The following is a 12,561-nucleotide window of genomic DNA, read 5'->3' as shown; positions in this document are numbered from 1 at the left end:
ATAATAGATTAAAAAGTGTTCCATTTAGAAATATGTCAGTATTCAAGCTGAGAAAAAATACATGTTGCATTTGCAATAGCCGACCAGCAACAACATACAACAAAATATAGCAAATTGTAGGAGGATACTGGAGCAAACATATTAAGCTACAACAAGAAACTTATTAAGCAAGTAACACATGAAATCTATTTGTGTTGAATATTTCCTTCACATTTCAGATTTGAATTGCTATTGGTAGAAAGCACCAGTTAGACAACTCCCAAACTCAAGGTCAATCAGAATATCCCAAATTTTAATTTGCTTTTCCTTGAATTTCCTAAAAGCTTAATAATTCTACAGCTTCTAATTGGTTTTTCCCAGTTGAGAGTAATTTTTCTTCTGCATTGTTCTACCTTATGGTCATCCTCTGTCTTAGCCCTTGGTGGCGCAATGGCTTAAACCCTTGTGCTAGCAGGACTGCTGACCAACAGGTCATGGTTTGAATCCAGGGAGAGCAGGTTGAGCTCCCTCTGTCAGCTCCAGCTCCCCATGTGGGGACATGAAGCCTCCCACAAGGATGGTAAAACATCAAACATCTGGGCGTTCCCTGAGCAACGTCCTTGCAGACGGCCAGTTTTCTGACACCAGAAGCAACTTGCAGTTTCTCAAGTCGCTCTGACACACACAAAAAAGCAAAGAAATCCTGTCTTTCTTCTTCACATTCAATGTTCAAACCTAGCCTGTCAATTAAGTTATAGTAATCATTGACTGAAATGTTGAGAACTGAAAGGAAGATGTATCAGTAGAGAGGCATTCTGGGTAAACTTACATCATGAGTTCAGGCAAAGATACATTTTGAATAGAACAGTAGCCTGTATAAATCCAAACCCCTCTATTCCGCTTTGGTTAGACCACACCTGGAATATTGTGTCCAATTCTGGGCACCACAATTCAAGAGAGATATTGACAAGCTGGAATGTGTCCAGAGGAGGGCGACTAAAATGATCAAGGGTCTGGAGAACAAGCCCTATGAGGAGCAGCTTAAGGAGCTGGGCATGTTTAGCCTGAAGAAGAGAAGGCTGAGAGGAGATATGATAGCCATGTATAAATATGTGAGAGGAAGCCACAGGGAGGAGGGAGCAAGCTTCTTTTCTGCCTCCTTGGAGACTAGGACACGGAACAATGGCTTCAAACTACAAGAAAGGAGATTCCATCTGAACACGAGGAAGAACTTCCTGACTGAGAGGCATTCAGCAGTGGAACTCTCTGCCCCGGAGTGTGGTAGAGGCTCCTTCTTTGGAAGCTTTTAAACAGAAGCTGGATGGCCATCTGTCAGGGCTGATTTGAATGCAATATTCCTGCTTCTTGGCAGGAGGTTGGACTGGATGGGCCATGAGGTCTCTTCCAACTCTTTGATTCTATGATTCTATGAAATAACTTCATGAGCATTCTTCCAAACAGAAGCACTAATTCCCAAAAGTTTTCAGCAAAACACTGCTATTCCCCTATGTACCTACAACAGAGGTGTTAGCATAATTACTGAAGAAAATAAAAAGAAACTTAAAGAAAAACATCAGAGAATCTATACTATAGTTTGCATATCTTCACTTTCTCCTCACTGGGCTATAGCTTTTCTACCCTTCCAAAACGTTCCTCAAATCTCACCATGGCACTAAGGTAGTCCCATCTTGATAGCGATGCGGAAAACACTAAGTTAAAAGGCATAAGATATATTTCTTTCTTTTGAAAGGCAGATACTCATCAGTATTTAATGCAGTGTTTCTCAACCTGGGGGTCGGGACCCCTGGGGGGTCGTGAAGAGGTGTCAGAGGGGTCGCCAAAGACCATCAGAAAACGTAAGATTTTCAGTTGGTCATAGGGGTTCTGTGTGGGAAGTCTGGCCCAATTCTATCATTGGTGGGGTTCAGAATGCTCTTTGATTGTAGGTGAAATATAAATCCCAGCAACTACAACTCCCTAATGTCAAGGTCTTTTTTCCCCAGACTCCACCAGTGTTCACATTTGGGCATATTGAGTATCTGTGCCAAGTTTTGTCCAGATCCATCATTGTTTGAGTCCACTGTGCTCTCTGGATGTAGGTGAACTACAACTCCAAAACTCAAGGTCAATGCTCACCAAACCCTTCCAGAGTATTTGGTTGGTCATGGGAGTTCTGTGTGCCAAGTTTGGTTCAATTCCATCATTGGTGGAGTTCAGAATGCTCTTTGATTGTAGGTTAATTATAAATCCCAACAACTACAACTGCCAAATGATAAAATCAACCTCTCCCGCAACCCCACCAATATTCAAATTTGGGTGCATTGGGTATTTGTGCCAAATTTGGTCCAGTGAATGAAAATACATCCTGCATATCAGATTCATAACAGTAGCAAAATTACAGTTAGGAAGTAGCAACAAAAATAATGTTATGTTTGGGGGTCACCACAACATGAGGAACTGTATTAAGGGTTCAGTGTTGAGAAACACTGATTTAATGGTATTGAGCAGATACCTAAGATAAAAGGATATCTAAAGAGCCATCTTAATGACATTTCCCCATTAGTTGTGTGGAAACTATGCATTAGACAAGGTACAGTGTGTCACAAAGACCAGGAGGAAGGCACAATCCTAGAATATACAAGCATTGCCACTATACAGCAAAGGGGGAAGAAGAAGGAAGATTCTCATGTGATGCTTGGTTATAGATTTAGCCACAATGCATTGCAATATAGACATTACCATACCCACCACAAATATAGTAGTTGAAACAGAGCTACTCACTTTGCCTTCCAGTGTTTTGCTTAAAGACAATGCTATCTTCACCATCTCTGCCGCATCCTGAAGACACCTAGAACCGAAAACAAAAAATCTTTAGAAATATTAGTGTTATTCAAATGAATGCACATATGAATACAGTACTGATATATAAATGTACATCAGGTCTGTTCACAATTTCTATCAGAGAAAAGCAATGGTTTTCCAATAGTCATTATGTGTGGACTGATGACATCAAATGAATACAGAGGCCCTTTCATGTGCACAAAAAACCACTGCTAACTTCATCTCGAAGCCCCAACTGGCAAGCTGGTGGGCTCTGTGCTTTAACAAGCAAAATAAATGAAGTGCTATGAACAGGACAACCAGCAATAGTTCACAAGGCTAATAATCAAATAATCTCTTTTGCAACAAGCAAGACCAAAACTTTTTGTCGACTATAATCGCAAAGATAGTTCAGGAGTGTTGTTGTTGTTCATTCGTTCAGTCGTCTCCAACTCTTCGTGACTTCATGGACGAGTCCATGCCAGAGCTCCCTGTCGGCCGTCACCACCCCCAGCTCCTTCAAGGTCAGTCCAGTCACTTCAGGGAAGCCATCCATCCATCTTGCCCTTGGTCGGCCCCTCTTCCTTTTGCCTTCCACTTTCCCCAGAAAACTAAATGGACCAGTACAACCAGTTCAGGAGTACAGGTCATGATTCTCCCAAAATTGTTAAGGAGAAAAATCTAGGTTCACTCAAGAGAGTAATTTCGTTGATCATTTTTTGAGAGATTATTTCAAAACGTTGCCTCTGTAGAGCCCAAAGGCATACTATGCATGTAAGTTCAAAAACCAAAAATATGGGACACATGGGTCTCATTTCAGACTTTTGTGGGGCACTATATAAAGGGTAGAAAAATGCAGCCATTAAGACTTCTGATTCTTGATTTGTTTTATTTAAAAATGTTTGAAATTGCTCCATTTGTTGCAAAACAATATCCAAAAGGCAGCAGTTGGACTTTATTTGGTTCCCATAATTTTCCCATAAAGTTGTGGGGGAAGCCAAAACTAGAAATACCTGATAGGGTTTTTATTATTATTACTTTCCTGTAAGTGAAATCCTCTCTATACTGTGGAACATGCAGTTTACTTTGGCCAGTGCTGCAGTTGATAACCAAGTCTTGTCACAAGTTCTAGCACACAGTGACAACTAGGATGTAGGGTTAAGTGTAGCACATGCGCACCTGCGCACCTGCACCGCTTCACTGCAGTCTTCAGGAGCAAGATCTGAGAGGTAGAGGAGGAGGTACGGTAATAGGATACAAGAGTGGGCCAGACAGGTAAAAGAGGTGTGTTTTTCTGGGCCCAGAGCCACTCTCTTTTTTCCATATCCTGGGCGCCCCAGACGCCTGCAGCTTGCTCCGCCCTTCACTTACACCTTCCTAGTGAGGCGCCCCTTCACTTCACCATTGGGACCGCATTAAGTCCACGAATCCTGATGAATGGTTTTCTTCCACCATACTTGTACAGCGTTGCCCTTAATGCTTTCATACAGTTGCTGCATACGGCAGAGACGTGGCCACTGCCATTTTTGAGCTCCCCCCACCGTATGCAGCAACCACAGATTCTCCAATCTGGATTGGAAGTTTCAGCACCCGCTCTATAAGACGATTCCTGGCATATAAGACTACTCCCACATATAAGATGACCCCCATGCATAAGGCTACTCCCATGTATAAGATGACCCCTGACTTTTGAGAAGATTTTCTTGGGTTAAAAAGAAGTCTTATACGCTAGAATATACGGTATATTCGTTCCTGATTCTTAGCATCCTCTCCAGAAATTTTTTGAGTAATTTGAATTTATATTTGCTATTCTTAGTGGTATAAGATACCATTTCCATATTAATTTATAGTAATTTTCTTTAACCCATATTGATAAATTTTTAGATGTCTTTGTCTCCATAATTGTTGCCACTCTGTTATCCCTCAACCTACTTGAGGATGTTGTTTTTTGTTTTTCCTTCCTTTATTTCAATTATTATCTTATATACTTTACTAGTTATTCCTTTCAAATTTTCATGCTCCTCTACAGCCCTTCCATTTTGTATTATTTGTCCGTTTTTATTATTTTTTTTACCCAGTTTTTAAACCATTGTTCTAATTGTATACAATGGAACCATGTCAATTTTATTTCTTTAAATTCTTCCATAATCATTTCCTTCTTCATTCCAACCTTTATCCAATCCCCTATTTTGTCTAAGTTTTTTTCACTTAACTTTTTATCCATGACTTTTTTTAAAAAAAAAATGGAATTTTCTTTTCCATTACAATTTGGGTTATTACCGAACCATCCGCTATTAACATTTTCCTGTATTTGTCCCATACTTCTAATATATTGCTCAACATTGGTTTTCTAACTTCCCCAGTTTCTTTTCTTGTAAACTCTTTAAAAAATATATATTCCAGATTTCTTCCTCCACTTTTTCTGAATCCCTTCTTAGCCAATCTACACCATTTATGCAGCTTTCTACAAAGATGCATTACCCAATGTTTGGTGTACGCCCAACATTCTCCTGAAACTCATTCAAGGCCAGCATTGCAATGTGAATCTGCAGAGGTGCCTATAAAGGAAGAAAACAGTGAATATAAGTATGATGCTAAGCAACTGCATAAGCTTGTCTGCCAAGAAGTGGCCCGGATAATCTAGGAACAAAAGAGTCTTATGACAACTTAATATGTAACAGAATTATCGTAGTATCAGCTTTCACAGATTACAGTCAAATTCCTTCAGTGCATGAACTGGACTATAAACCAGAAAAGCCTGAGGCAAAAAAACCTGTTATTCTTGAAAATGCTCCAAAAGTCTTGGGTAAAAAAAAACAAAAAAAAAAAAAAACTAAAGATGGGTTCTTGGAAAATGTATAAACCTCTCTTTCCATAAAGAAAGTATCACAGGAGTTAAATCAATGGTAGGATAAAGGTAAAGGTTTTCCCCTGACATTAAGTCCAGTCGTGTCTGACTCTGGAGGTTGGTGCTCATCTCCATTTCTAAGCCGAAGAGCCAGCATTGTCCATAGACACCTCCAAGGTCATGTGGCCAGCATGACTTCGTGGAGCACTGTTACCTTCCTGCTGAAGTGGTACCTATTGATCTATTCACATTTGCATGTTTTCAAATTGCTAGGTTGGCAGAAACTGGGTCTAACAGCGGGAGCTAATGCCACTTCCCGGATTCGAACTTGCAACCTTTCAGTCAGCAAGTTCAGCAGTTCAGCGCTTTAACCCACTGTGCCACCCCGGGCTCCTTAAAAATCAATGGTAGTATTTTCTAATTCATGGTTTCTCATTTCTAATAGCAAATGATAACATATTGGTAGATTCAAAAGCATATGTGATGTTTAATAGACTTCATTCAACAAGAAATGGTTAAGAACCATTGGATGAACATTGTAATATCAGTTACGAATAACACGTTCATGATACATTCCCTCCATCTAATTGTATTAAAGCACCCCTCAAACTACAGGCAGACTCAACTAGCTATATGAATTGCCTTTATTTTCTATTTTGATTTTTAATTTTGCACTAGACTTAAATACAAAGTTTGTTATGACACTTTTATGCTGAATTAATGTCACATTCATTGAATTGCCAATTGCCTCATTAAAAAATAAGATGAGAGCAATTATGTGCCCACTTTATTTACAGTATTTATATACCTCCTTTCTCACCCCTGGGGGCCTCACTTTATTATGGAAAAACAGCATGTTACAAAGGAGGCTATAGTAACGTGAAAAAAGGCCAGGGTTAGTGGTAAATCTCTGTCTTGATGTAGCAACAGTGGATGTGTGGATGGATAAATTGATACTCAAGCCATAGGAGACAGAAACTTAAAAAAGCATGGATTAAAAAAAATAACAACCTGTTCTGCATGGGACTGCACTTCCTCTGAAGGAGAAGGTTTGCAGCTTGCGGGTGCTCTTGGGCCCAGTGCTGCTCCTGGAAGGCCAAGTGGCTGCTGGGGCCAGGAATGCCTTTGCCCAACTTTTGGCTGGTGTGCTTGCTGCACCCCTCCTAAGGAAGGCAGATTAGGCCACGGTGATTCATGATTTCATTATCTCTCAATCAGATCACTGCAAGATGCATTGACCAAAATTGCAGATAGCCCAAAGTAAGAGTTTTCTCTGGCATGTGTCTAGGAACCAATGGTGGTGGTCCTAAACCTTCTACACCAGCAGCCAATTTATTTCTGAACTCAGTTCAAGATGGTCCTCTTGATCAACAAAGCTCTATACAGTCTGGGCAAGGATATCAGACTGACTGTCTCTTTGCATATGCTCTGCCTGAAGTTAGAGATCTTCAATAGAAGCCCTTTTGCTTATCTCTACATGACAAGACAATATATTGGTGAGCACAACAACACCAGGAAAGCCTTTCCAAGACTCTAACTGTGAAATTCCCAATTAAAGGACACCATCCTTGATTAATGTTTTGCAAGTAACCCAAACTGCACTGCTGCAAGTTGCCTTCAGTATTTGAAATTATTAATAAAATTGCATTTTAAATTGTTTTGCATTTTTAAAAGACAATTTATTATATATAGTCTTGAGACTTTTGTGACCAGGGGGAAAAGGTTATACTTTCTGAATCCAAGTTTAGAAATTCCAATTAAAGTTATGTGCAGTCCTAATCAAGCTCCTCTCACACATGTTTATACAACCAGTTGTTCTGAAAAAATATATTAAACCTAAGCTGCAGAAATCCAGCTGAAAATGGCTGGTAGATTCCAAACTGAAATCACTATATGTGCCCTGTCAGTACATATAGTAAGTTGACCCACTGAAGGGAAAAAATTGAGCACAACACCACTAGAACTATAAATGTAAGATGTAAAATGCATTTTAAAACAAGACAAATAACCTCAGGTTTGCTGAAGTCTGCAACAAGACATTTCGGGTTGACAAACTGCTTCCCCAGCTGTTCCTGAAAGAAAAAGATAACCCATTTGCACAGGTTTTCTTAAAACAGAGGCATTAAAATAGCATGCAAGCAATCCAACATATGTATTGTCGAAGGCTTTCATGGCTGGAATCACTCAGTTCTTGTGGGTTTTTTCGGGCTATATGGCCATGTTCTAGAGGCATTTCTCCTGACGTTTTGCCTGCATCTATGGCAAGCATCCTCAGAGGTGAGGTCTGCTGGAACTGGGAAAAAAAGGGGTTTATATATCTGTGGAATGACCAGGGTGAGACAAAGGGCTTTTGTAAGTTGGGCTAGGTGTGAATCTTTCAACTGAGCCCATTGTATGCTAATCAAGGTGGTCAGTTGAAAGATTCACACCTAGCCCAACTTACAAAAGCCCTTTGTCTCACCCTGGTCATTCCACAGATATATAAACCCCTTTTTTTCCCAGTTCCAGCAGACCTCACCTCTGAGGATGCTTGCCATAGATGCAGGCAAAACGTCAGGAGAAATGCCTCTAGAACATGGCCATATAGCCCGAAAAAACCCACAAGAACTGAATCCAACATATATCAGGATTAACGTTCACAGGCTGAAACTGCAAAAAAACATGTCCAAAACCGATACTAACTGGCATCACCATAGTCTTTTGGGGCAGATCAGAAGATTCCACCAAGAATGTTGCAAGAAGGAAAACTAAGATTCTGTAACAACTCTAGTGAGACCTATCCTTAAGAAAGCATCTCGAGATTCCACGGTATTGAACAACTACCGGCCAATTTCTAATCTCACCTTTTTTGGGCAAGGTTCTGGAATGGGTGGTGGCCTCCCAACTCCAGGGATTCTTTGATGACACCAATTATCTTGATCCATCTCAGTCTGGTTTTAGGCCTGGCCAAGGTACAGAGATGGTTTTGATTGCCTTGGGGGATGATCGACGAATGGAACGAGACAGGGTGTGTGTGTGTCCTTGTTGGTTCTCCTAGACATCTCAGCGGCTTTCGATACCATCGACCATGGTATCCTTCTGGGATAGCTCTCTGAAATGCGTCTTGGGGGAATTGCTTTGCAGTGGCTCCACTCCTTCCTGGAGGGTTGCTCCCAGCTGATGAAGCGCCCCTCAAACTGCCATTGACCTGTGGGGTCCCTCAAGGTTCCATTCTACCTCCCATGCTTTTCAACATCGACATGAAACAGCTGGGTAAGGCCACACAGAGTTTTGGAATTCGGTGCCACCTGTATGCAGATGACACCCAACTCTATTACTCCTTTCCACCGAACTCCAAGGAAGCCTCCTGGACCCCAAACCAATGTCTGGCAGCTTTGATGGACTGGATAAGAGCTAACGAGTTGAAGCTTAGTCCAGATAAAACAGAGGTCCTCCTGGCAAGTCATGGGGCCGATTGGGGTATCGGGTGGCAACCTGTGCTCAACAGGGTTGCACTACCCCAAGGGTACAGGTCCACAGCTTGGGGGCCTCCTAGATATTAATGAATTTGTGCATATATGGCTAGTGTGTTCCTTATTTTTTTATTTGGTCTTTATCATTTAAGGGGAGAAACTTTTCTCATTTTCTTTTCAGCTCTGTATGGAAAGAGATACAAATATTGCTAATACTTATCTTCCAGGAAAATACTTACAAAGTGAAATATTTTCGGTGTCTTTACTTGGATAGCTATGCCACCATGTAAGTAAGGTTCTGTATCTGTAGTATCTCCAATGTTAAAAGAATAAGGTGATATCACTAAGACAGAAAAACAAGAATGAAAAATCTTAAGGTTAGTGGACCAAGGAAGTGAAATGGGCAGACTTTGTATTATCTACAAATGAAGTTGACATAATATTATTGTTATTACAATTACTAGTATTATTTATTGGTGGTTTATATAGCGCCATCAATGCACATAGAGTGTTACATACAAGTAAAACAACTATAAACAATGTTTTCTGCCAAACACATACATTCTAAAATGTATGTGCATACACATACACAGAGAGAAGGAAAATAATAATAATATATAAACGTCTATAATGCGATTCTAAAACGAATTATCCAGATAAAACATAAAAAATACAACAGCAAACCAAATTGACCAACACATGTGCTCAAAATATACAAGATTTATATTAAACTTAAATTTAAACTTAAATTTAAAAAATTGGAAAACATGAACGTTTTACATTGAGCTTTAAAAATCATGTGGGAAGAGGCTTCAAAGAGGCAATTCCTGGATTTTCAAGAGAGTAGTGGCCACAATACAAGTAAGAGGACCCTAGAGCAACATTGCTAGAAAACATAAAAATGAGTGCAACCAAACACAGGCTGAATCCATTCCACAGCACTGACCTAGTGGTGACCATCAAAGGCCTTCATGAACAAAATATGTATCACTTAATGGTCCCATCACTTTCTACTTTGCATACACAACAATGCTCGATGGCCAATTTTCAAGAGAGATGGGGAGGTTTTGGATGGGATTGTGAGTTTTATATGTAATTTTGTTTTTATTATATCTTCATTGGGTTCCATCTTTATATCCACACAGTGCTATTTCATTGGTTTCCTAATTTTTGTATTTTCTTTGTTTTAAACTGTAAGCCACCTCGGGTTCCGATGGGGAGAAAAGTGGAGTATAAAATTAATATAATATGTTTAAATGATGATGATGATAGATTTCATTGTGGGTCCTGGTTGTATTTTAATGGATATTTTTAAATTGTTGAGGCTATAGACTAAACTCTTGGAAAGGCAAAATCTTTGAAGGTGTATTTAAGGACAACTTCAGAAAGGATGGCCATCTGTCAGGGGGTACTTTGAATGTGCTTTTCCTGCATGACAGGGGGTTGGACTACATAGCCTATATGGTCTCTTCCAACTCTATTTGTTCTATGATTCTATGCTCTCACACAGTTTTCTGTACTTGTGCTCTGGGTTTCATAGTCCCTATTATACTGCTTGAAAATAGAAGGACAAGAAAGAAAAGAAAAAAAAACGAGGTTTTTTTTCTGCTTTCATAGTGCACTCTTTCAACACTCACCCCGGTTTTAAACATTTTCTACCCATGCAGTCACAAAGAACACCCTCTTAAGAACAGAAATTGAGTTAGTAATTTAGCCAATATCAAATTCCAGGGTAAACCCTTCCTCCCATCTCTCATAACTATGATTCATGATTTTTTCAGTCTAATCTAATGAAGATTACAGAATGTAGCCATATCATGAAATAGTATTGTAAATAAAAGTTTAGTAATGAAATGGAGAAACAGGGCAGAAGACACAATAGAACAACATAAAAGTAAATATATGTATCAAGTTTACAACAAGATGTTCTTACATAATCTGGGAAGCAGTACTTACCAGTTATCTGATGTGTGGATCCGTTTAAGCATGACATTCCATTAACTTCCCGGAAAGTTACAAACTGTCCCGTTTCAAGCTTATGGGGATTATTGTCAAGGCAAGTGACAATACCAGGATTGGACTGAAATTACAAACAATCATATAGTTATAATTACAGTTAGAAATCAGGATGGAAACAGAATTGAATGAATCATTCTCAAAAAATAATAATTCAGATGTATACACATAACTGTAATTTTTATGTATCTGTGATAATATCCTCTACTAGCCATCCTCTGCCACGCGTTGCTGTGGCCCAGTCTGTGTATATGTGTTTTGTGTGTGTATATATATTTGTGTATATGTATATATGTGTGTTTATGTGGTTTTACATATGCATTGTAATGTATTTTCTGTGTTTTGGCTTTTTAAGTTTCTTCTGCTGTATTTTTCAGTGTTTTATGAGTGATGGTCACTCGTTGGCCTGATAGGTATATTGTATCCAAATTTGGTGTCAATTTGTCCAGTTGTTTTTGAGTTATGTAAATCCCACAAACGAACATTACATTTTTATTTATATAGATTGCTAATTAACATCACTTTCCCAGAACCAAAGAATGCAATATTATGAATCCAATGTTCATGCCCAAAGGAATTACATTATGTAACAAAATTTGGAAATTTTTCTGTTCCTGGTTTGAAAGTGTTATTTCCTGTTTAATTGTGCAGTACTTACTTTGAAAATAGTTGTTATACGCCAAGAAATGTTGAATTGGTTGAGAATCTATATGTGCAGCAGGATGTCCCGAAAAAACGAAGTTTATGCAGCTTAATAAACTTTCCCCATGTTTCTATTAAATTTATTTATTTTATGTATTTACTGTATTTTAGCCCCGCTCTATCCCAACCCCAAAAGGGACTCAGAATGGCTTCCAAATTGGTAATAATTCAATGCTGCATTAAGACATTAAAAAAGCATACAAATTACATTGTGCATTTAAATATGTTTAAATAAACAGTTAAAAACAAGGCACATAGTCCTGAAATCGTAGTCCATAGTAATATATAATACTATGTATTGTCGAAAACTTTCATGGCCAGAATCACTGGGTTGTTGGTTTTTTCGGGCTATATGGCCATGTTCTAGAGGCATTCTCTCTTGACGTTTCGCCTCCATCTATGGCAAGCATCCTCACAACCTCTGAGGATGCTTACCATAGATGCAGGCGAAACGTCAGGAGAGAATGCCTCTAGAACATGGCCATATAGTCCGAAAAAACCTACAACAACCTATATAATACTAGCTTGGGTACCCGGCATTGCCTGGGTTATTTGAAAAAGTTAGTTTTTTAATTGTACAAAATGCATACGGTTGTGGATTAACAATAACTGACATCATTCCATCAGTACTTTTAAGTTTGTAATGTTGGACAAGCTTGCTCTAGATGCACGACTAACTCAACCTCCAGCAGGTTGAGTTAGTTATGGGGTTTATATGTGCCAAGTTTGGTCTAGGTCAGTAGT

General features: G+C 39.2%; 1 protein-coding gene across 1 annotated transcript in view; it reads right to left on the bottom strand.

Annotated features, from left to right (window-relative positions):
• Positions 1–12,561, bottom strand: part of UBA6 (ubiquitin like modifier activating enzyme 6) — a 55,963-nt gene that overhangs the window by 28,556 nt on the left and 14,846 nt on the right. Inside the window, exons 9-13 of the mRNA XM_060781400.2 lie at positions 11,056–11,179; positions 9,339–9,442; positions 7,657–7,719; positions 5,281–5,357; positions 2,761–2,827 (exon numbers count right to left, since the gene is read on the bottom strand). Of these exons, the coding sequence (XP_060637383.2) occupies positions 2,761–2,827; positions 5,281–5,357; positions 7,657–7,719; positions 9,339–9,442; positions 11,056–11,179 (435 nt within the window). The remainder of the gene's footprint in view (positions 1–2,760; positions 2,828–5,280; positions 5,358–7,656; positions 7,720–9,338; positions 9,443–11,055; positions 11,180–12,561) is intronic.

Source organism: Anolis sagrei, chromosome 6 (assembly GCF_037176765.1).
Source record: "Anolis sagrei isolate rAnoSag1 chromosome 6, rAnoSag1.mat, whole genome shotgun sequence".
Classification (NCBI taxonomy): Eukaryota; Metazoa; Chordata; class Lepidosauria; order Squamata; family Dactyloidae; genus Anolis; species Anolis sagrei.
The sequence above is the reverse complement of the archived record's forward strand: the minus strand, read 5'-3'. Positions and strand labels throughout refer to the sequence as shown.